General features: G+C 33.4%; 1 protein-coding gene across 1 annotated transcript; it reads left to right on the top strand.

Annotated features, from left to right (window-relative positions):
- LOC129223021 (uncharacterized) lies at window positions 1-26,368 on the top strand. Its single transcript, XM_054857585.1, has 6 exons — window positions 1-152; window positions 1,220-1,336; window positions 13,779-13,848; window positions 16,822-16,917; window positions 25,455-25,538; window positions 26,360-26,368. The coding sequence occupies exons 1-6, from the start codon at window positions 139-141 to the stop codon at window positions 26,366-26,368; spliced, it is 390 nt and encodes a 129-aa protein (XP_054713560.1). The 5' UTR covers window positions 1-138.

The raw sequence follows: 26,368 nt of genomic DNA, 5'->3' as shown, positions 1-26,368 counted from the left end.
TATCAATGCGCATGTCATTTTACCGGATCATCAGTGGGAAATAATAAAAATTGTTGCTATAAATTAAATTTTGTTGCTATCAGTAGTTTATTTTTGGAAATATATTGCTTAGCGACATATACAAAAATTACAATTGCAATGGGTGATGAGCGGTAAGATTTCTTATGAATTTTGGACGTTTATGTTTGTTCTTTTGTCTGACCACGAAGCATGATGTAAGGCGTGTAAAATTTTAGAATTTAGTTTGCATTTAAATGTGTTTACGACTGTACGTTTTAGCGTTCCAAAATTGTCTAATGCTGATGTGTAAAGAATAATCCGGAATCTAAAAGAATTCTTTATCAAGTTCTATATATTTTTTTTAATGAATCGAATAACTTCAGTAATAGGATTAATTCATTACAAGTGAGCAACATAATGGCAACTTGCGAGCAGTTGCTAATATAATATAATATGCGAGCAGTTGCTATTCAAATTTTTAACAAAGTTGCATAGCTTGTATCATTTACTGTTTTCCGAAAAAACCAACTGCAAATGGATAGTAAAAGTATAATTCGTTACTGATTTTCGAATACTTGTGTCGAGTAATGTCACTTTCTTGCATTATGTGATGTAATGCCAATGCATTTTTTTTTTTTTCTAGTTTTGGCAAGTAGCTTGAATTGTCGACTCACTTTAAGTTCTCCCAAATTATTTTGAAGCAAAATGTATTTCTCAAACATTATCTTGTACTAAACAAACAAAAGTTGGTTTATTTTTCACTTTCCAAAGTTGCAAGTTCTAGTAAGCATTATGAATGCGAAGTTTGGAAATAAAACTTAAATTTAGTTCAACCATTTTAGTAAATCTATCATATTCCTATGAAGTAAATTCATATGAAGTGATTAAGATATATTTCAAGAATTTTCATTCAGGATGTCTCTTCTTACTTAAAGTTTGGGGGGGGGGGATTCTCAAATTAGGTACTGAATTTAGCAGAATGTTGAATCAAAAATAAAAATTGGTCCATTAAGAAAAAATTGAGGTATTGCAGTTGACCAAACATCAGAGCTGTTTACTCCTTGTTCATGAATTTCAATAAAAAACAATTTATATTTTGATAACTGAAAGTGCAGTATTTAGATTCAAAGTCATGCAACTACAGTTACAAAATGTAAATTAACTGTTCTTTTATTTTAACTGTAAATTTTGTGTTTGATTTGTCTTATTTTAAATATAGTCTTCTACCGCCACCTGTATTTTGGGCACAGCGAAGGAATCTCCTCTATGTTAAAGTTCAACTAGAAGATTGCAGAAACCCCACAATTAAACTTGAGAAAGATAGATTATATTTCAAGTAAGTATTTAAAATTCTAAACTTTGTCACTAATAACATTTTTTTTCCTATCTGTTTTCTTACATGGTAAGAAACAGAGGCGTAGCTAGACCCGACTTTCGGGGGGGTTACTTCTTTTATATATATATATATATATATATATATATATATATATATATATGCACATATATATATATGTGTGTGTGTACATTTTTTTAGTATTAAAAAAAATAAGAGGGAGGTGAATCTTATATACTTTGGAATGGAGTGCCCCAATTCCAATACTTGTGTCAAACAAAAGCAAAGATTTTTTGGAACTGATGTGATATACCCCACCCTTGGCGACTTTTTCCTGTTGGCGCCAAGAAAGCGTCGCCAAGAAAACGATGTATGACGACATATGTCATACATCGTTCTTAGCGATGCTTTTTTAGCGCCAACAGGAAAAAATCAGATGAAAAACATGATCAAAGCACTTCAGAACACAATATATATAAAAACAACATAAAAGCTCAACAAAAAACATCACGAATATATGCTTCAAAAATGTACAGGGCCGGGGTTTTTTGTAAACATATTAAAATACAATGAAATAAATTGTATTAATTACAAGTCGAAATTAATGCATTAATTTTTTTTTCATCATTTCTCCGGGATACGAGCCCTCGGTCTCATAGTACTTTCGTAATGAGACCTAGGCTCGCCAGCCCTGCCTCGGTCTCATTACGAAAGTACTATGAGACCTCTGGCTCGCCAGGACCTCGCTCCGCTCGGTCCGTTATCCCTCCGACTGTTAATATACATTACAGTCGGAGTATGGTCACAGTTATGTATACTACAAGAACCCCTCAAGGATTTGTAAAAACAAAGAATTTTGGAAGTGAGAGGTTTTTTTGAATTCTAAAATAAAGAACTTACCTTTTTATATGGTATAAATATTCACACTCTGCCTAAAACAATACATCATATGACAATGGCACGTTACAGATACACACCACGTTGGAGTTAACTTTTAATTAACCTTCAAGTTTGAAGAAACTGGCATTTTCTAATGTTTTTACTTCAAAACACAACTACTGAATTTAAACTAACACAAAATAAGCATTCCTGTAAGGTATATTGTACGAAACAACACCACCCTAAGAGCAGAACATATGTGCACCTACCTCCACGGACACACGTGCGAAAAGAATTAGTTCACATCTGTACTTCCCAGGTATATTCTGCAGGGTTACTAGAGCTACCGGAAAAAGTTTTATCGCCAATGTTGGCGATTTTCGAAATGAGCTAAAAATTCTATCCTCGCCAAGGGGGGGGGGGGGTTGTCGGGATCCCAGTGGCAGAAACGCCGTGACACGGCAACATTGTGGCACGGCGATCATCGCATCGCCGACAACAAAACCACCCTGTCGGACAACAAAACCCTATCGCGGACAGTTCTGTCTGCGCTAAAAAAATAAGTTGTCCGCAAAAAAAAGCTGTCTGCAACTGTCGGACATTTATTTGCATGAACTGCTGACGCAGGAAGAGAATGATAGCAGGAAGAGAATGATTGCACATGTGTACACGTGATCACAAGTGATCATTGTGATCGTTCGCCCACCCACTGTGGCATGTATAACCCAAAGCAAAATGATCTTTTAAAAATTGTTTACTGAAAAGCAAATCTGAAATCAAAATAATGCATATTACTGTGCACAAAAAAAAAAAAAAACAGCACATTTCTGTGATGCAAGCAATAAATATCTAATAACATAGCTTGTTTGTTTCATCAAATCCTTTGCAGTAGTGTTGTTATAAAGTTCTCTGAAAATGCAGAGTAAAGACTTTTTCTTCCTGCTAATGACTTACAAAAAAAAAGCATTTATTAGTGAATTGAAATGTGATCGCTTCAAATAGGGTTACCAGCTTTAAAATTATCGCTATTTAGTGTCTGGTGTTAAACCTTTTATTCATCCTTTTTTTTTTTCAAGATTCCGAATTTTCGGTGAATATGTGAGTGATATTAATATTCATCAGGCACACTTGTTAAATGGTTATTCTAAAATTATTTTACTTTAATAAACTTTTTATTTACCATTTTATACTTATAATGCTTTCATTTTGAAAAATGCAATCTGATTGCATCCAACATGAAAATCGAACTTTTACTCTTTTTTTTTTTTTTTTTCAAGCTAACTTTGCTTAATATGGAGGCAAATAAATGAAAAGTCTATTAAAACCATCATTTCAAGATTTTAAAACGAAATTCCGTTTTACTTGAGTCAAACATTTAAATGCTGAATAGATGGTATAATTTTAATTTTTGCTGCAACTTTGTCGATAGATATAAATGATATGTTTATTATAAGCCTCTAAAATACAATTAGAAAATTTAAAAAAAAAATTCTTTTATGAGCCGTTTTTAAATTTTTGGAGCCGTCACTTTGCGAATTGCAATCTCTTTGCATCCGCTTTGAGAAACAGATTTTTTGATGTTTAATACGCTTTGTTAAGAGGTAAACAAATAAATTCTCCTTTTATCTTTATGGAAATCACAAAATTTAGATGTTTTTAATGAATGATTTTTTTTTCCAGTTAATAAACAGAATATAATATAATAACGGAAAAAGAAAAATTCACACAATCACCCATTTTGAAATTTCGCTCTTCTGCTCCCCCCCCCCCCCACGCAAAATTATTTGCTTTTTCACAAAAAAAAATGGACCCTGTGAAAAAATCGTGGACAGACCTCTGTTTAATAGCCAACAAATTTTTTGCAAATGTCAGGTGCCCACCAAGGACAGGGGTGCGGGGGTCATCAGATTGCACCATTGAAGCTTTTAGGAGGAGGTAATTTGAGAAAGATTTTGGGCTTAGTTTGGAGGGGGAGCATCGTCTTTGGGTGGGGGGGGGACACCTCCTGCCTTATTTCAAAAATAATTATTTAAATAAAGACTCGTTTATTTTTTTTTATTGAAACCACGCTCGAAATTTTGCAGCCAAATTATGAAGTTCTAAAAGCTTGTCGGAGACAGCTACGAAACTTTTTGCCACTGGGATTGGGATATTAATTGTCCGCATAAGAGGGGTGCCCGTTAAGGAGAGATTTTATTGTTTATCATATTTACAAAAGGACATTTAAAGGTTTTTTTTTTTGAGAGAGAGGGGGTGACACTACAAGTTACTGAGCCGTGTGACACCTGTGCTAGGAACTCCATTGCTTTTAACACCAAAATACATGTCTGCAATTTTTGTTGCTATTTTCCTCTTTAAATTTTGTTTTTTTGTGGCAAGTGACTATTTGATAAACTCAAAAGTTCATCATATCTTTCAACAGGAACAAAGCACATATGTGTATTTCTACATGTTTTGGGAGAAATGAAGGTCGTAACTCTTCATTGTTAAGCCAGATTGGAACGCTGCTTATTTAACATTAGTGTGAAAATATTATATTAAAACGACAGCAACCCTCAACCAATGTCTGTACATCGGAACAGTATTGATGCATCAGTTTAGAGAAAAAATCTAAACCGGTTTAACAATGTGGGAAGCACGTTGGTTTTTGGGCCCAGCCCCAGTTCATTGTGACATTAATATAATATAAATTAAAGCTTAGCCTTTTCTTCTTCAGTTCAAATTTTTGTTTTCTGTTTTCATTTTTGATTTGATACCTAATTGAACTTCTTTTTGCAACCTCTTCTCATTAATGTTTCCAGATATGTACAAAATTTTCAAAAATATTTGTTTTTTGTAACTTTCTTAAAGTGCCAAATTATAGGTATCTGTAGAATTGTATTTTATCCTCATGGCTTTTGAGGCTAATGTGCGAAAAATTACTCTATTTCATGTAAAATCCAGTTTTTAACTTTTCCCGTTTATGTATTTATATACTCTTCGCAAAAAAAATTGATAGATGAATTTGAACTTAATTTTTCAACATACGTGTTAGACATCGATACAGAGATGAAAATCTTCCTTGGATCCGCGATTGTCTGCTTTTTTTTTTGTTTTTTCTGTATTTCGGAGGTTTTTAGGCTTTGAAAGCGATTTGAAAACCAATTTTCAAAAAAAGGTATGTATCAGTCAAGTCATTGCCGCAATGATGGGAAACGATGGGGAAATATCAGAACTCGGCTAAACAATGGCTGCACGATGTCGTTTACCGTGTCGTGCCCCGCGGTCCAACATACCGCACCTCCTCCTATATGAAATGATGCATGCAGTTAGTATAACAACTCGGCATAGTTTCGTACTAAACATAATCTATTAGCATTTAAGATAAAATGTTAAAAATTATTTTTATTGAATGAAATTCAGAAGTAATAACTTTCAAATGTTACTCTCATGGGTGCAAGACCTTCCGTCTCAGGACGGATTTCCATCTTGGACAAAATTTCCAAGATGGAAAGAAATTTAATGATTTTCTTTCAGTTTTTACTTAAAAAAGAAAAATTGAGTGTTTGAAAAATGCTTTAATTACTGGACCGTTCCATAACCACGAATTTACATCGACATCCTCTCGATTTTCTGCCATGGGCTTCTTATGTTTGCAATGTGCTTTTGGAGGAGTGGCTTTTAGATTCGCGGCGTGTGATGCTTTTTAGGTGTAGCTCTGTTACTTTCGACTCACTTCATTGCAGACCGCAGAGTTGCTCGCTATTCTTCCTGATTTTTCAAAATAATCATCTCAGATTGAAAATTTAGCCTTTCATTTTTTTTTTCATTTGAGAGTTTTTTTTCTTTCTTGCAAACTTTACACACATAAATGAAAATTATATCCACTCTTAAAATGTCTAAGAGTTGAATCTGAGTCACTGATTGAGAGTGATTGCTGAGGAAATGAAATGTTTACGCTGCAGCAAAGGGCGTCCATATACCAATTAAAATGGGAACTATCAGGGATTTTGAAGATTTTATTAAAAATGGGAATTATAGAAATAATCGGGAAAATTTCAAGCTGGTTTATACTGCTGATGGGCAACCCTTCCTGTATTTTTGACTAATACTTGAGGAGTCGCTAAATTTCAATATCATTCAATCTAACACTCGCTACAATAGAAATATGGGAGAGAGAAAGGAAACGAGAAAAATAACGGTAGCACGAGTTTGCGAAAAAATACTGCTCTTGCAAAGAGGGTTAAATCCGCAAATTAACCCACAATACTGAGGTCAAAAAGCTTGACCAAGCAATTGCAAATCTTAGACAATCTAAGAGGGGGGGGGGGGCGTTCTCAAGGGGCTCCAATGTAAAATGTCGAAAAACTGAATTGAAAGCCATTTTTGTAGGAGTGGTTTGGGAATTCTCCTCTGCAAACTCTTAAAAATTTAAAGGTCTAATATGTTTAGGCTGTCTTTAATGATGTAAATGTGGGGAGGGGAAGGTTTAAAAAAAAATCGAAAATTGGAGTATTAAAAACACTAATTTAGGCAATCTTTGGTGAAGGACAGAGATGATTTGGGTGTTCAGCTACAAAACATGAAAATGTTTTGTAGCTGATGTATTAAAAACCATTTGAGGCAGGGTTGGCTTTCTGCCGGCAGAAACTAGTTTTTGCTGTGCCAGTGGCAGAAACTGGTTATAACCGGCAGAAACTGGCAAAAATTTTAAAATATGTTTAATAACTCTAGTAATTAGTAAATGATATTTAAGTAAACTAAAAAATTAAACATCATTTCATCATTTAAAAAAATAAAATCCCATGCTCGTGCCCTTGATTTAGTTCAGAAAGGGAACTTTCCTATTGCAGATGCTTAGTATTTGGATTGATTTAACAAAGGATGAAAAATCATACAGGGGTGCTTAGGAAAGAGGAGTGACATACAGAATTAAACAGGCATTACTGATTGTAATTTGCTCACTTATATGCTTCCTCTAAATTGTTTGTGATTGAAATTATGTCATGTGCTTCAAGAAGAAAGTGCCAGAATTTTACTTAACTAACAGGGCCCAATACAGGTTGATTTTACAACCGCTTCTCGGTACTTTCACAAAAATCTTATTTTAAAATCGATACTTTCACAAAAATCAAATTATAAAATCAGCAGCTTCACAAAACTAACTTTGAAAAACGACACATTCTAGAAACAATATTTAGAAAAAAAACGAAAGTTTCACAAAAAACCTGTGTTTTAAAATAGAAAACATGTTTTTCTGTGTAAAACATAGTTTACTCATAAAATAAAATGCTAAGATGATTTATATGAACAATCGCTTAGGTAACATCTTTTTCATAGCATTATACTCAAGTTTCACTGTTTTTCGCCAAATTGCTTTTAAGCAATATTTTAGCATCAGTTTTAGGGGATGGTGATTTCCTGAATTGTATACAGTTAAAGCAGGGTTGGCAAGTTTTTGCCGGAGGCGGAAAAAACCACAGTTTTTACCACCCGCAAAAATAGGTTTTTGCCAGTTTTTTCCAAAGTGGCAAAAATAGATTTTGTGTTAACAACTTACAGACAGTTTTTTTTTTCCTTTTTATGTAAAAGTAAAAGCATGAAAAGATTTTGATAAAAGGCTTTGCCATTTTCTGTAGAGTGAGCTAGTGTCACTAAAAGGTAGAGTGAATATAGAATGCACATATTGATCAGCTTTTTTTTCTTTTTAAATTCTTCTCTTGGCTATCCATTTTACCAATAAGTTAGAAAAAATGCAATATTTCTTTAGTGAGAAAAAGTTAATATTTTTCTATATTCAAGTAAATATTCTGTTATTAATTAAATAACTTAAAAATCTTAGTGGGATCAAAAAAAAAAAAAAATTAAATATATATATATATATATAATTGGAATTCAATTTTTTTATTAATTTACTAAGCCTAAGTAAACATTCTTTGTTTCAGCATTGAAGGAATTGGCTCAGTCTGAAAAAATTGTCTTAGCAAACATTTAAAATCTTAAGTTTTGCAATCCCAACATTTGTTTTTTATTTATTTTTCACCTTATAAATTAGAAGTAACATGGAGAGACATAACTAAAATATTAAAATGCATTATTTATATTATATTGTCACTATTTCTTTATTAACACTATAATGCTACTTTATTTGCAATTAGGTTTTTGCCGTTTTTTCCATTTTTGCCGTTTTTTTCCATTTTCGCCATGGTTTTTTCCACTGGCCCGGCAAAAAAACCCGACCCTGAGTTAAAGCTTATTGAGCTGAAATACAATGATATTTTCCCTACCTTTTAGGTCCCCCCCCCCAAAAAAAATCAAAATATTAGTTAATGACATTTGCACTTTTCAAACTAACGTTTAAATTGCTCTAATTTTCTGAGACAAAAATTAGGATGTACCTTTAAAAATCACAAAACCAATACTGATTAAAAAAAAAAACTTTCACAAAAATAGAATATTGATACAGTACTTTCACAAAAATAGGTAGTGAGATAAAAATCCTGGATTTGCCCCTGACTAAATTTTGTACCTAATGTCACAGCTTTGCAAAGCAAATTAGCCTCATTTCTCAAAACTTATTTTTCTAGTCAAATTTTTACCACAACCCCAGTTACTACATGGTGGACCAGTTATACAATAGATGAAAGTTTCATGAACATTGCTTGCCCTTGATGCATTGTCTGCTAACTCTTCTGTTTTAAGAATATTCTAAAATTTCATTTGTGCGTAGTACATTGAGAACCTGTTTAGATTTTTGAAATCACCTTTTCTAAGAGGCAATTGCAGGATCCAAACAAATTGCAGGATTGATTTTGAACTGTGATAATTTTGTAATAAAATTACAGTACTTTGGTAAACAATTATTTTTTCCATGCATTTTCTGTTGTATATCAAGAATGAATTTTTCTTTTTTTGTGGTTTTGCCAGTTTCTGCCGCAAAAGTGGCAGAAAGTGGTTTTTGCCATGCTGGTTTTAACCGGTTTCTACCAGTGGTTTTAATCACCTCGGCAGAAATTTGTCAACCCTGATTTGAGGCTATACTTAAATGACTTCAGGGAATTTGGGCCCCCCTCGAAAAGGTTTGTAATTGAAGACTTAACTTTTCGGCTGTCTTTGGTAATGTCAAGAGGGGGGGAGGGGGGGCTCTCTTAAGGCGAAATTCCGAAAGTGGAGTCTTAAAAGCGCAACTTTAAACCGCCTTGGAGTTCGGGTCCTCCTTCCCCGAGAAATATTCAAAGCTGAAGTATTTAGAACAAGGGCTGCTGAGTCAGAAGGAAAATGGCCGACTCAGACTCCTGAATTTCTGAACGTCCGACTCCTTTTTATTTTTTCATTTGATTTTTTTTTTTCAATTTTCCCCCTCATAAGAAGGGGGGTGTATTTTACTGTGCATATGCAAATTTATATATTTATACTGTTTCTGCGGCTCCACGAGAAATGCAGTTTACAGTGTAAATATATAAATTTGCATATGCACAGTAAAATACATATGATCCGGCTCGACGGACCATATGTTGATCGCTGGTAGTGGACTGTATAACTTATTTTGAGAAACAGACTGCGGCGGCATGATGTACACAATATAATTGTTCTTTAATAAAACCAAGCAAAACTACAATTGTGTCAGCCTCAGCTATTTCTCATAATAAGTTATACAGTCCACTACCAGCGATCAACAGGGGGGAAACCTCTAAACAAAGATTAAAATATCAATTTCTTTTCATGAAATTTTCGTGTTGTATTTTAAAGTAAACCTTTGATGCGTACAACGTTAAAAAGTGAATTTCAAAATCAAATTTTCCAATAGATATTACGACTTAAAAGTAAAATTGAAAACCCCATTTTTTTACAAAAATTGAAAAGGATTAGTTTGCTCCCTTTTAATGTTTAACAAGTCCTCGGCTGGAATGACTGAGCTGGAGGTGTATTTCAAATAGATGTTGGTCAAATCGTGTGCTTTCAATTTTTGCTATTCATGCTGCAACTAGAGAGAAAAAAAGTTTTTTTGCAGTCAAAAATCCTTTGTTGAAAGGCGGAGGTCCTCCCTTGGTGACACCCATCTGGTGAGTGACACCCAAGTTAATTTCAGAATTTATAAAAAATATAAATAGTTTTAACTCTGAAAAATTTCTGCAATACATCTTAAATTATATTACAACTACAAAATTTAAATGTAAGTATATTGCAGAGGGACTATGTTGCAGAGAAAAGCTGGAGTGCAAGCACATCTGGAGCAAATTTTACACAAAATGTGGCGGTATATAGCTTTGTACGAATAGCTTTTACTATATCTATATTTAGTCTTCACTCATTTTTAGTTTTATTGGCTACTTTAGACTTTACCTTAATATGAAGATTTTTAGATTATTTGCAATTATTGATTGTTGCAACCTAGAAATCATGTACTTATTTCATATTTTTTAGTGAGAACTAAACTAATAGCTATGATAAGCTCTCACCCCTTTTTAAAATAGAACCGTTCAACGGTGCTAGGGTGCTAGTCGCGGCTTTCCAGATCAGACAGTACTTTGATCTTCTGAGAGTTAACAATGAGGGTAAACATCTCGTAGTATTTTCTGCTGTAAGGTCAGGAGATGTCTGTTCCAGGAAAATTAGAATGGGTACTTGGAAAAAGTCTGAGTGCGAACGCAAAGGACACGAGCCTTCTGCTAAAAGGAAATTTAAAGGTTTGAAATAAAAATATATAGATGCCAGCAAATAAAATACGAAGATCAGTTATGTTTCAGACTGTTTTTCTTCTGCAAAATAGAACAGAAGAAGGGTTGGTATGCTCTTGATAAAACTTGAAAAGGGCTTAGGAAAAAAGTTCCATTTTTAAGTGATAGAAAAAGTTATAAAAGCTTATCTAGTGCTTGAATTCCTTAGGCATTTGTTGAATTGTGCATATATATATTAACATTTCATCAATGCAATTTTGAATTTTCTTAACGTGTCAATATGCTTAACACATGCATCGCAGAAAATCGTCCACTGCGCTTGAGATGTCAATCCTTATGCATTTTGTAAATATTTTGATATTTTTGACAGTCTGAAATTATTTTTAAAAAATACTTTATTTTTGAAACCATGCCAACATTGAACTCTCATTTCTCGGCAACTTGCTTCTTGTCTTTGAGATTTCAATCCTTTTACATCTTGGAAATATTGTAATATATTTGACAATCGGAAGTTGTTTTGACATATACAACCTAAGATTAACTTATTTTATGTTTTATTTCAATAAATCATAGCACTATTTTTGGGATGTTTCGCCAAAAATTACTTCCAGTGCTGAGATTGCAATCCGTTGCATCTTGACAGTATTTCAGTTTTTTTAACAATTGGAATGTATATTTCATTATGTGCGACATTATTGCAAATAGGATTTTAATCATTATTTCCTCATTGGTTATCACTGATTTTTTTGCAAAAAATACTATATTCAAACAAATGAACTCATGGTATTTTAATTTAATGTTTGTCTTGAGATGCAATATTTTTTAAAAGGTTTAATTTACATTCATCATGATCTTTATGTCTACTAAAATATTTCATGATATAACGCAGATTACTAGGAAGTTTTCTTATATAGGAAGGGGGATACGTAATTAAATACTGTTCTCCTTACATTGCAATTCAAAGGATTTTGAAATGCCTAGAGTTTTTATTCTTACGGAATAAGTAGTCAAATTTATAACCCAAAATAATGTGGAAAAACACCCAAAAGTCAAATTTCAGCATTAGCTAAATGCTCCTTAGGGAGTGGGGAAAATGTGCTTAGTTAGTCAAGCGAGCCTTTTTCTAAAGACAAGTGACTCTGGATAATATCACTATATTTAATTCTGAAGTCGGTGATGGCCATCAAAGAGGGGGGTTGGGGGGGGGGACTCATGGTGCAGATTACAATGTTTGAATTTTTGCAGTATTTTAAATTGTTATTTCTCCCTTTTTTGGAGGGGGGGGGGGGAGCTAACTACTTTTTGAGTGGGCACTTCATTGCTCTTGGGGGGGGAGGGGGGGTGCACCGCATTTAATAGTGCCCTTTTTTGATAACAGTGCCCCTTTCAAAGACTAGCACCCTGTCCTTTTTTCCTTTAGAGTGAACACTTCGGATCTTTTGGATCTGTGCTTTCGTGCCAACACTTATTCAATTTACCGAACACCCTTGGAAGTTTCTTCCTGAGCTACAGTTCCCGACTTGCTCAAGGGAAACATTCCTTTTACTGTTTCGTGACTAAGACCAAAGTAAAAAAAAAAAGTTTATTTTTTAGTTGTTTTTAATTACTGTAAATGTTAGGCAACAAAACCATTTGCTGGCAATTGCTTTTTGTTGAAAGTTAAAAAACATTCAAGCTAGCGGGTTGTTGGAAGTAACTATTACTTAAAGTATAAGCTCAATAAATAAAGAATCCAGCTAGTTGCCAATGGCAGTTATGCTTATTACAGGGGTGATTGTGTTCCGGTATTTTACCGAATTTCCGGTATTTTCGGACGTATTTCCGGTATTTTCATGTCCGAAAATACCAGAATCATGTTTTTTATTGTTATGCTTTTATCTCCCTACCTCCGCAATTTTTTAAAAATTATATAATACTCATCAAATATACCTGCAAAAGCCTTAAGATGGACACCTATTCTTTTAGATGGACAAATGTCAAGATAATTTTGTATAACACCAGCTCAAAAGTAACTTTGTAACCCATTAAAATTTTAATCAAATGTACACACACTATTTTGACTCTGACTATTGAACTATTTAATACTATGGCATAGGTGCACTTAAGTAATAGGGGCCAAAGATTACCCCCCCCCCCCCCCCCCCGTTCTCGTCTTGAAGCTTTCAGGTATTTTTTGATGAACTCACAATCACCCCTGTTATTAGTAGATCTTCATGTGTAAATCGAACCTATTCCTCATCGTTTTTTTTTTTTTTTAATGTAAGGAGAGTAAGTGAAAATTAGAGGAAAAAAAGAGGCCCGGAGTCAGTATGCTTTCCAATGACTCTGGCTCCTTTACTCTAAAATCAGTCCGACTCCAACCCTGTTCAGAATTCAGCTTTAGGTAATCTTTGGAGGACTTACGAAGAGGGAATTTCAAAGCTTTCTCTCAACAAATTTTAGAACTTAAATTCTTGAGACTTCAGTGATGAAAAGGAGGAACCGCAAATTTAAGTCTAATTTAATGAACTTAGGGGAAGGAGTTCGGGTGGTCTCTCCCCGAAAATTTCTCCATGTTGAAGAAATGCTATTTGAACTGTTTTCTTCATATTTTCAAATGCATTACTATGCATTATAGTAATTCGAGTTTCATAAACAATCTGCAAACAGTATTTTTTAGAAATCCAGAAAACTGGAAGCTCAGATATCTGGGATAGCGATGGTCTTGAACATCCTGGATAATTGGTTCTCTACTGTATCTTATTAAATCGTCGTAATATTTGTATTGTTAAACATATGAAGATTCAGTTGATTTTTCATTTTGTCCAACATAAATTTATTTTGCAAAATTTTTTAATGAATATAAAATTTGAACGATATATTTGATAACTTAATTTTTAACTTATTGACACACTGTTAAATATTTTCAGGGGCAAAGGTGGTACGGATAATAAAGATCACGAAGTAACTTTAGAATTTCTGAAAGAAATAAAACCTGAAGTAAGTTTTCATTGTAAATTTGCTTTATTTTTATTTTCAAAATGTTGAAGTTTATGAAATTTAAGGTAAGAAATTTTGATTTCTAAATTTAATATTTATATTATTACTGTAACACATAATCACATTATTTTGAATAGAGTGGTTCAAGTTGCAGAAGTCTATGACTTTCTCTTACCTGAATGATACACATATTAAAAATTGTAATTGCATTCTCCTAAGCGATGTGGCATGCAATTAGGCCAAGCTTTGAAGTCTGTGATTTGCCATATTAATGTGATGTTTGCAAAGTATTGAAGTTTTATAATTATTTAGGAACTAAATTAAGCAAGTTCACTTTCAGTTAAACTGATTAGCATCTAAGAATGGAATCAAGATCTTTGTGCTTGAGAAGGAAAAGAATACAAAACATAAAAAGGCACAAATTTACAGAAAACTGCATAAACGTATTTCGAAGTTACAAGGAACCTTTTTTCAATGCAAAAGGAGTGATCTTATGGATGAAAGTACATCCGACAAGAGCTACAAGGTAAAACAGCCATCAGCTTAGAAAATAAAAATAACACGTTAACCCCACACCAATGAGAAAATTATAAAACAATAAAGAATCAGTAGAAATGAAGACAAGGTGCAACCAAAAAGATCAGAAGTTTATTAATAGGAGAGAGCATCACCTGGAATCTGAAACGTTAAAAGTTTTTATAGCATCAAAGTAGGTATATAGTCTCTATCAATTACCTACCACAGTTCTAAGATAGTTGTTCTTTAAGTCCAGTGAAGAACAGATGAAACATGATAAACAAAACTATTAAAAGCAGAATATTTTTGACTTGGAGGGTAAGACTATAAGTCTATAAAGAGGTAAAAAAACCACAAAAGGTTTGCAATAAATGGTCATTTCAAAACCGAACAGAGTACAAGAAACTAGATCAGGAAAGGGAACATAATAAATCTTTTTTTTTTCTCACAAGAGAATTGAATGTGAAGATCAAAAGAGTTTAAAATAAATAAAACATCATCATTCTTAAGCATATTATAGTTTATAAGAAGTGAACAGTCTTCATAAGACTGAAAATCAAATTTAAAACTTCTTAGTTTCTGAAAATTTCACTGTCTTCAGAAAATTTTACTTGAGTCTATTATCACTCCTGGAGTATAGTTCAATGAAAAATATCCTTTTTGGGTACTTACCCTTAAAAATAAGTGTGCATACCTAGGCATTGTCTCGGAAATTACCGGCAGAGAACATTCATATTTTCATCTGTTTTGAAGGTTGAATAATTTTATCCACACCATTTGTAAAACAAAAGATCCTAAATTTTCGGTCACTTCCAAAAAATTTTTGGTGCATTCCGTGCTCTTCAACATTAGCTTTTCCTTCAAACATTGCAGCTGATAGCTGCAATGTTAAGCTGTTGTGAACAGCTATCTCTGGAAACCTGAGCTCATTCCATTTTACAATAAAAATATTTAGAAGTAAATGCAATTAGGTCTATGTTCTCTAAACCTCTTGCAACTTTTAGTTCCTCTTCATCTTCTAAAAGATGATTATCCCACATACTCCATATGAAGAGGTAAGTGGGTCGTCCCCCCCCCCCCCTTTATTTAAATTAAAAGGGGGTAAGAGGGTCTTACGTGATCAAGTTTAAATTTTTACTATGCAATATTTTTTTGTAAATGCATCCATATATGAGATACTTAGTCATTTAAATCAAGATATGTACTTATAATATGAATTTTTATACTGAAGTAAGTGTTTTTATTTTCAATATGCATTAAATTTTGGGGGTGTGGAGACTGATTGCTATACATGAAATACACCGCCAACTCGGTCATTTGCCGAGGACTGCCGTTTCATGGTTTTTAGCACTCATCTGCCCAACTTAGGAAGTGACTGAGCTGGAGGTGGAAAACCTCTTAAGGAAGCCAAGAGTGCCAAACAAACTAGTAGCTAATTTAGAATTAGTGCTGACCAGCCGAGGGACCAAAGCAATGGTTCGGTTCAACTCTAAGATTGAAGGCAAGGCATGTTTTTTTCTAGAGACGTACCGAGTAGCACTTTGGCCGAGTACCGAGTACTCGGCCTTTCACTACTCTGCCGATTTACCGAGTACTCGGCTTTTCACTACTCGGCTGAGTTATCAAGTACCAATTATGTTTTAAGAAGAACCACCGACATACATGTAATGAATTTTGAACTATTTGGAATAGTAGTATAAACCTCCTTGTCCACATAATAGTTTTTAAAACTAAATTCCTGTTGAAATTTAATTATGCATTATGTAAACAAACAATTTTGTTTGTATAAAAAAATTTACAAAAAAATTATTTTTAAAATTAAAAATAAATAAATAAAAGGTATGATTAATCAAGTTGGAAATAAAACAAATTACAGTAAAATCCCTCTAATGCGGACACTAACGGGACAATTTTTTTTTGTCTGCAATAGAGAGGTGCCTGCAGGACACGGGTTTACTAATGTTATTTGCATTGGAACTGGGGAATTAAAAATTGTCCGCATAAGAGGAGTGCAGTTTCGTTCTTATTAGCACTCATCAGCCCGTCTTAAGAAGTAACTGAGCTGGAGGTGGAAAACCTCTTAAGGAAGCCAAGAGGAATGACTCAGTTGGCAATGTATTTCATGTATTTCTGCCTTAGCCCTGGCTATAGGGCTGTATCACACTGATTGAAGATTACCAATCCTTATTTATTATTGGCGGTAGAATTATTCAAGTGGGAGATCCGGAAAAAAGCAGAGTTTTTTTTTTTTGAGTAAGCTAACTTAGATGAACCCTGCATTACAACCTGTTTTTTGGATTGACAATCACATTTTATGTTATAAACGGAAATAATTGTTGTGAACTGTTTAATAAGAAAACAAATTCAGTGATTTTTGTTATTTTGAGTTCTGTTGTTTGAGTATACTTTTTGACTAATTTACTGTTTTTTATTTTTGAATTTGTGTGCTTTTTTAAGGATTCCAAATATTCTGTTCGAGGAAGAGCTACTGAATTTGTTTTAATAAAAGCCGAAGAAGGCTTTTGGAAGAGACTTTTGAAAGAAGATAAAAAGGTATAGTTTTATTTAACTTGAAGTTGTATTTTTATCGATACAAAGCTGATACAAAAAGTAATTTTATTTTCCACCCCTAAAGTATAATAAAGAGCAGAGCTGATAGGTACTGCCATATCTTTCAAAAAGCATTTCTATGAACTATTAAAACTTACTGTCATTTCTGTTGAAACATTTTAAATGCCTATTTCTAAAAGACTAGATGGCAATTTTTTTAGGAGGATGGGGGGGGGGGGGAGACTGTTAGGAACCTGCAGAGTGGTCATTTATTTATTTTATTTTTTATTTTTTTAACTATGACACACAGCTAAACTTGATATTGTAATTTTTTTATATATATCAAAAACACTAGATTGTCACCAACTGTAAGATGCCTAATTCCAGAAATAACAGTAAGATATCCTACTGTTGTTCTGAGGCAATGATATTTCAAATATTACTTCACTAGAAAACTTAAAAACTTCATAATGTGATGTAAGCAAATTTTAGGCATGTAATTCAAAACAAGTTCAATATCGTTGGCATAGTACTGCATTATAAGTATCAAAAACAAGCGGAAAGTAAATATTGGGGAATATTTGCATGGAAAGTTACATCAAATCCAGTAAAGGTTTTAAATTATAATCAGAAGCAGCAATTGGGACTGAAAAGTGGGGAAGCAGCAGCAAAAAAAAAAAAATAAATAAATAAAAAAAAGTATAAAGTATTTTGAGATGTCACTAACACGTGTGGTAATAACTTCATTAAGCAAGTATGGCTTGTTTAAGTAAAACAATTGATTTATTAATATCTAAACAATGAATACATAAACTAAATGTTGCTGCATGGGCTGAATAATGTTTTGTAAAACAGATATACAAAATAAAACAAATTATGAACTGCAAATATTGACACTTCTGTTTTTTTTTTAAATATAATTTCTAGCTTGGGTTCCTAAATTGGAAAATAAAATAAATAAACGAACCATAAAAGCCCCCCCTCCCCCAAATTGCCATTACTGATTTTAATGAAAAACTTTTTAAAATTTAAATTTGATTCTTTTTCAACTATTACCATTTCTTAATTATTATTATTAAATAAATTTTTTAAGTTTATGTGCTCTTTATTTTTTCAAATACCTTTTTTTTCTGATTCATGTGTACTTGCTTATTATTTTTGCAATTAATGATATAGCTGTAAATATTCTTGCAATGTAGCTACAAGCCTCATTTGTCAATACAGTACACTCCCGATTATCCGCAAATAAATCAACAATCAGGAACATTATTTTTGTAGCAAATACCAATGGCAGTTAATTATTTTTATCAAAAAAATGTTAAACTCTGTTGCTTTTGTTTTATTTGCTTATTTATTTATTGCACTTTCTTCATTGTGCATTTATACTTGTTTTTTATATTGATGTTAAATTCTGTTGCACAAATTTTTGAAACATTTTACTGTACTGTGTACTGTATATATTTTCACTTTCTAGAAAGTATTAATCATCAATAGAGCATTTTTGCCTTATTAGTCCCTCATTTTAACCTTTTTGCTTTTTATCCGCGGCTCTTGTGCCACTCAATTCCGTGAATAATCAGAAGTTTACTCTACTTTGTTTCACATCCACCATTTAGTTGAACTTTTAGATTGAATGAGGAAAGAGACTTTGAATAGTCAAGAATGCCCAATGTGGATCAACAGATCAACTGTAGGAATGAAATCAAAAATGAAGAAGTTTATACTGACAATGATGAAAACAAATCTGAAATATAATTTTCTATAGGATTTCAGAGGGTCAAGTTAAAAAAGCATTAAAATTGAATATGTAAAAAAATAATTTGACTTAAATCATGATTGACATTCTGATACAATATCCACAGGTGAATTAGTCCAGTCAATGAGCGTTCTAAACAGGGGTGTAGCGTGGTGCATGGAATGTGCAATAATGTTTTACTTAAGAATATTGTTAGGAGTAGTTAGTAAGTAGACATACTAAAAGTCCGCACCCCTAGAGGGTGAGCTAAAGCTGGGAGGGAGCAGGGAAGCAAATTTTGGGTTTTTTAGAAAAATGTTGGAAACGGTGGAAAAATGCGTTTAAAATAAAAATTCAAGCTATATTCACTTCCTATGAAACTTTCTGCACATTTGACAATTTTCCGGGTATATGTTAGTGAAAATCGATGATTTTCGGAAGAATTCTCTTTTTGTCAAACATTTGTTCCTAGTGCCTCCCATGATCAGTACACATGAAAATTGTCAATAACAAAGTTGTGGAGCTTTTGACTTCCTTAAATTTGATATGCTATTTTTGTTATATTTTATTCATTCAATCAATCAAAAGTTACAGAATTTCAAACACTCACTTTCATGGCGAAAAATAAAATACTTGCCATTCACAAATTTCAAACCGACTCGAAAGCAACGTGCACTTTCTCTTTCCTCAATAAGGTGACATCTTGGTTTTATTCAGAGGCGGAAGGATCATGTCACCAGCAGTAGAAAACTTGTTCAAAGAAATTGGTAATGTATTGATGTCATCGTCGTCCCCTTCATCCTGGATGAATATTTTACTTGCATTATCGCAACTGCCCTAGCAATGCAAGCTTGCGATGGAGTAGTTTAATGATGATTTTCTACAAGTGCCCTTCCCGTCACTTGTAGAAAAGCAATCTGTCAAAATCATTTTCAAGATTCGGTTAGGAGCAACATCAGATACAGAGAGTTTCTGCATGAGTTGGTCATTTCTCCTTTCCCAAACCCCCAATCCTTTACTTCACCATTAAGTTCCTAACTACAGGTGTACCTGGTGGTACGGCAGAGTTAGATCAGTCTTGATGTTTGCAGCTACTTTGATAAATGATCTGTAATGGAACTTGTTGAGGGACTTTTTGTGGCTAGAGCACCATACATGAGAGATACATATGACCCCAGCAGCCTCAATGGATTCGCGGGGAGAAGAATTGTTGATACAGGGTCCATTATGAAAGTAATGAGCATAATGTTATTGTGACGCGATGATAGATGGCAGCATGGTAAAACCGGCTGGGAAATGTGGTGCGGGATATGCCCTTTCAATGCATCTAGTCGTCGGTTGCTTTCGAGCAGTGTGAGCGGAGATAAGTGCCTCCACTTGAAGTATGTTTTCAACTTTTGTAACATAACGCAATGGAGCGTTCGCTTGAGCAATGATACTCCATAAAGTTTTGCGTGAGGTTTGGAAAAAATGCAACTGAAACATTCGAGATGCTGCAAGAAGCCTTCAAGAACGATTGCATTTCAAGATCACAGTCTGGGAAGTAGCACAAGGCATTCAAAGAGAGCCAAGAGGAGGTCGCCGACAAACCCCCGTTATGGATGTCCCCCCCCCCCCCGGTGATCCCTCACCACCTTACAGTCCCTACTTAGCTTCATGTGTTTTCTTTTTGTTTCCGCGACTCGAGAGAGAAGAAAGGAAAACATTGGGGAACCTTGGGAAACATCCAACACCATGTTACAACGTTCCTGAGAGGCATTCCCTTGAAAGAGTTTCAGGCGTAGCAAACACGTCTCCGCAAGTGTATTGATGCAGGAGGAATGTATTTTGAAGAATATTGAACATTTGTACAAATTACGATCAATAAATATATTTTGCCAGTAAATGCTCATTACTTTCATAATGGACCCTGTATATACAGTAGTCTTTAAAGTCTGAAGTTCCGCTTAAGCTGAAGTACTTTGTTGATATTTTGAAGGTATACGTTTTATAGACAAAAAATGTTTTAATCTGAAAATTTAAATATTTTGCTATGTAAAATGTTGTCCTTTAAATTATAGGATAAGGTAATTTAAAGAAATTGAAAGGTTTATGTCAATAACACTTCCCAGGTGACATGAAATATTCTTTGACTGTTAGAGATGGATTAAGAAATGTCTTGGAGAAAGTGGGAAGTAGGTTGATACAAAAAATAACTTGAAATTAAAACATTGTTTTGTCTTAAAGGATAAACAAACAGCTCTTATGGAATATCAGGTTGCTATTTAAAAGGAAAGAGCAAAACTTGACGCTGTACAAAGCGTATATATGAAATTTTATCCTTCTGTGACTAAAGTTTTTGTTTTATGTGAGGTACATGCGTACGCTCACACATAGCAACGAAACTCATCAAAACTTATTCCAGGACGATCAAAGGGCAGTTTTTGGTTGCCTGCAAGCTACACACAAGTACGTGCAGACATCAAGAAAAAAAAAACTAATCAAAAACTCCTTTAGGGTTAATTAAAACATAAATTTATATTGATATTTCAGTGATAAATTTTTAGAGGAGACAATATTTCCTTTTCATTGCTTAAGGAAGTAAACAGCGCATGTCCTTACGTAGTCTAAAAAAAATTTCGGATAATCCGAGTTTTCAGTAATCCGACATGGGGCGAGCCCTACAGGGTTCGTACGGGTCATGGAAATCCTGGAAAGTCATGGAAAAAAATTTAGCAAAGTTCAGACCTGGAAAAGTCATGGAAAATTGAAATTTTCAGTCAAAGTCATGGAAATTTATTTAGAGTCATGGAAAAATGTCTGGGCAAAGATAAATTAGCAGTTGCGTAAAGAGCATTAGACATTTTTAGTGATAAAAACTATTAAAACTGGAAAATTGAACGATCCCGATAAATCTGAATTTTGAAATCTCATTGCATCCATTCTGTAGCAACCACACCCCTTTTTTTTTGCAATGCGATTTTACTGCTTGGACATCACCCATTTTGAAGTTACATTATTTTCAACATTTTTCATATTTTATATTCTGTAGTAGCGAACTTGCACGTTCTTGATTTTTGCCACACGCACTCAAAAAACGCAATTCAATTGCATCCGAGTTCGTTTCCATAACTTGTATAAAATTTATTTTAAAATTTATCTTAATTTGTTGAAGGTTTAAAAAAAATAAAGACATGAGTCAGGTGATAGTATACATAAATAGGGGAATTCTAATACCCTAAAACCCCAACAATAAGTGCCCAACATATGGCTCTCAAAACTGATTCATGCGACCCACTGCTATGTTCAGTGTCAAGAATCAAACACTATATTCCAGAATTTCTGAACCTATTAATTTTTATGCATTTGAAAATGTGCAAATAAGTAAACAAGTAGATTTGAATCAGAAGATCTATTCACTGCTGAATGTGTTTTTTTAATTAAATATCTGGTTTAGAAACATGAATTTAGTAAAGAATGTTTCTTTACTTTGAAGAGCCCAAGTACTGTCAAGTTATTCGGATGATTAAATGTACTGTTGACACTAAAAGCCTTTTAAACCAAATTTATAGAAATTTAGTAATAACTCATTCAACTTTTGTCCCATTCATTATCATTTTGCCTGTTTATAAAAAAAAAAATACATATAAAAAGCTACACATTTAAACATCTTTATGTTTGTTCACTGTATTTTTACTTTACTTAAATTTATATGAAGAAGACATATACGAAGTTTGGTTTTTTAGGTGTACACTGATTGTTTTTCAATTATTAAATGCTTGGATGAGATAGTGGTATTAACGGGGAAGTTTTGCTAGTACTCATTTTCAAAAAATGGCAAGTTTGATATTAAATAGTACTATTCCCTTCATGTAACAAGGTCATGAAAATTTTTATGAAGTCATGGAATTTTTTCATTCAAATAGAGTATGAACCCTGGCCCTAATTACCTCGGATTTTCGAGACTCTACTATACCTTAGATACATGTTGTATGATTTTAGATTTCTGGTACGTTTTAACAGCTGAATGTTGTGATCAGTTAGGGATTTGGCTATCACGAGAACAAGGACCAGGAGGTATCACAAGAACCAGGAGGACTTCTTCTCAAATGAAAGCTAATGAAGAATTTTGCCATCTGATGATAGCCGTCTTCGCAATATCAACATCAATTAAAGCTCTGAGCGTATTTGACTCATTTTTCAATAGCTTTATCATTAGCGTTCATTTCATAAGAATCGGGTGATTTTTTAATTTTGGATTTTTGGTCAGGATTTTCATGCAAATACTCCACATACTCCACTGTGCATCGTTTCAATTTTCTAACTGATATTGATGTCCATATGGTTTATACAGTCGTCTCTTTTTGCCTAACGGTTTTATGAACTAGGTATCCTCAGTATCAACAAATTAAATAAAACAAATGTCGTTATCAATTTCCTTAAACAGTTCGTATAATGCTGACTTTATGTATGTATAGTCCTCAGTCCACCAGTTCATACTGCAAACTGCATATATATGATTTTGCAAATCTTCGTCCAATTCCTTAATAATGGGTTGTCTATAAATAATGTCGCGCTTTTTCTCTACGTTTTTGCCCCCCCCCCCCCTTGTCGCAAAGTTTGTTTTATAAGCTGCTTTTCATTAACATATTCGTATTAAAAAATGCTTGATGTTGCACTTCTTACGTTTTCCTTCCCCCTTGTCACAATTTCACAATCCCCGCCCCCAAAATTAAATATCATTCATGTTGTACAGGGTTCATATGGGTCATGGAAATCCTGGAAAGTCATGGGAAAAAATAAACAAATTTCAGACCTGGAAAAGTCATGGAAAATTGAAATTTTCATACAAAGTCATGGAAATTTATTTTAGGTCATGGAAAAATGTCCTGAGCAAAGTTAAAGAAACAATAGCTAAAAGAGCATTTGAAATCTTGAGGGATTTAACAGTATTGCACATTAAAACTGTTTAAACTGGAAAACTGAACTATCCTGAAAACAAATTTGAATTTTAAAATTTCATTGCATCGACTTCTGTTGTAGCCGCTCGTCTTTTTTTTTTTTTTGCAATGTTATTTTAGTGCTTCGACATCACTCATTTTGAATTTACCATTATTTTCAATGCTTTTTATATTCTGTAGTAGCGAACTTGCATGTTCTTGATTTCGCCCCACCCAAAAAAACGCAATTCCATTGCATCAAAGTTCGTTTCCATCACTCGTAAAAACTTTATAATTAAATTTATCAAAGTTTATATCTTAATTTGTTGAAGGTTTTAGAAAATGAAGATCTGTAGTCAGATGATAGAATATTGAAATAGGTAAATTCTAATACTCTGCCCAACATTCAGCACGCAAAACTAATCCATGCAATTCAAAGCTACTTTCAATGTCAGGAATCACACTATTTTCTAGAATTTCTGAACCTATTAATTTAAACTAATGTATGCATTTGAAAATGTGCAAATTAGTAAACAAGTACATTTGAATCAGATTTATTCACCACCTACTGATTTTTTTTTCTTTTTTTAATACCTAGTGTAGAAACTAGAAACATGAATTAACTAAAGAACGTGGCTTTACTTTAAAGAATCAAAATACTGTTAAGTTATGAGGATGATAAATGCACCATTGACATTAAAGGGCAACTTTTGAAGCAAATTTATTGAAACTTAATAATGACTCATTCAACCTTTATCGCATTCATTATCATCTTGCCTGTTTATTAAAAAAAAAAGCCTTTAAGCATCATTATATTCTATTCACTGCATTTTTATTTTATTATGCAATATATCAGACAGTCCGGTTATCACATCCAAAAATATTGCATGTAGCACCAACTTGGGCGTTTTTTTAGGTGTATGCTGATATTTTTTCAATCAGAAGTAAGTGATTCAATGAGGTAGTATCATTCAAGTAGAAGTTCTGCAGTGCTCATTTCCAAAAAGTTGCAAGTTTGATATTAAATAGTACTATTGTCTTCATGTAACAAGGTCATGAAAATTTTTATGAAGTCATGAAAAAGTCTTGGGAAAGTCATGGATTTTTTTCATCCAAATAGAGTATGAACTCTGGTTGTAGGAATCCACAAATACTATTTTATTGTCCATCAGGAATGTCGAATTCGTTGAGGAAAGAGGAAGTAAGCGAGATCCTTTCGAGTCGGTTTGAAAATTGAATGGCAAGTGTTCCATGTTTTACCATGAAAGTGCATGTTTGAAATTCTGTAACTTTTGATTGGTTGAATAAAATATTACAAAATAGCATATCAAATTGAAGGAAATTTAAACTTTACAACTTTGTCCTTGACAATTTTCATGAATACTGATCCTCGGAAGCATTAGAAGCAAATGTTGGGCAAAAAGAGAATTTTTCCAAAAATCAGCTATTTTTCATAACATATACCTGGAAAATTATTGGAAATTTAACAAATATATGTAGAAACAGTTTCATAGGAAGTTTGATTAGCTTGAATTTTTATTTTAACCTTTTTTTTTCTACTGATTCCGACATTTTCTCAAAACCCAAAATTTTCTTCCTCCTCCCTCTCACCTTTAGCTCACCCCCTACTAACAGGGACTTTTAGTATGTTTACTTACTAACTACCCCTAACAATATTCTGAAGTCAAAATTATCGCATATTCCATGCATGCTATAATGTGTTCCTTGACTGGACTAAATAGTTTTCTTAGTTGAGCTCAGTATATCACGGGAGGCAGCCAGCCTATTTAAAACTGGATATGTTTATCCTTTCAGTGTAAGACTATTAAATAGAAGTGTCCTTTTTAAAGCATTTTTTATTTTATCTTATATCTTTTTACTTTTAGTTCCATTGGTTGAAAGTAGACTTCAACAAATGGAAAGATGAAGATGACTCGGATGATGAGGCAGAAGTCACAGACTTTGAAGAAGTGAGTTTAGAATTAGAGCTCTTACCATCACACACATTAAATCATATACTAGAATTTCTGCTATTCCACTCTTGTTTTTTTTTTGAGCAATCACGATTGCTTATTGCTTTCATTTGACTGTTTTTGATGTCCTATCATTTTTCCCCACCGCCACCCTCCACAGCATCACCGTCAACCGGGTCCTCATGATGCTGCACCTCTAGCGAAAACAGTCTCCAGGTTTCGTCAATATCCTACACTTACATGCATACCTACACGCACCTACACACATATACATATATACACCTACACACATACACAAACACACACACTCACATATAACTACCCAACACTCACGCCTGCACACAGACACAAACACACGTGCCTACACACACATACCCTCCACATACAAACACACGCTTACATATACACACACACTCGTTATTGCAAAAAACATAATTTGAATTCAAGATGATAAAATTCAAATTATTTTTTTTTTTAAATAAACAATTGAGGCAGTGAAAAGAAAAGAGATTTAAGCGGACTATTTAAAGTTTCGAGTAAAGCACGTTTATGTTCAGATCTTAGGTAGGCTTTCATTAATCTGAGAGAGATTACTCGGGTTACACCCATTCATATCCAAACCCTGTCCTAGGGTAAATATTCATCTGTAAGCAATTGCCCTTTTAATATCCTCCTATCTGACAGTCCCCTTGGTATGTGAAGTGTTATTTTTACTTCTCTTTCTGTGCATAAAGCAATCATTTATTGAAATTCAAATGGGAATAGGGTGACTCACTCTCCTCACAGGACTGTTACTGCTTCGAAATTTCTCATTCTAGGCAGTGTAG

Source organism: Uloborus diversus, chromosome 5, assembly GCF_026930045.1.
Source record: "Uloborus diversus isolate 005 chromosome 5, Udiv.v.3.1, whole genome shotgun sequence".
NCBI classification, from domain to species: domain Eukaryota; kingdom Metazoa; phylum Arthropoda; class Arachnida; order Araneae; family Uloboridae; genus Uloborus; species Uloborus diversus.
This window is presented reverse-complemented; position numbering and strand designations above follow the sequence as displayed.

Coding starts and splice junctions, on each gene's coding strand:
- LOC129223021 (XM_054857585.1), top strand. Junction 1,337..13,778: donor AAAGATAGATTATATTTCAA/GTAAGTATTTAA, acceptor AAATATTTTCAG/GGGCAAAGGTGGTACGGATA. Junction 16,918..25,454: donor TTTTGAAAGAAGATAAAAAG/GTATAGTTTTAT, acceptor TTTTACTTTTAG/TTCCATTGGTTGAAAGTAGA.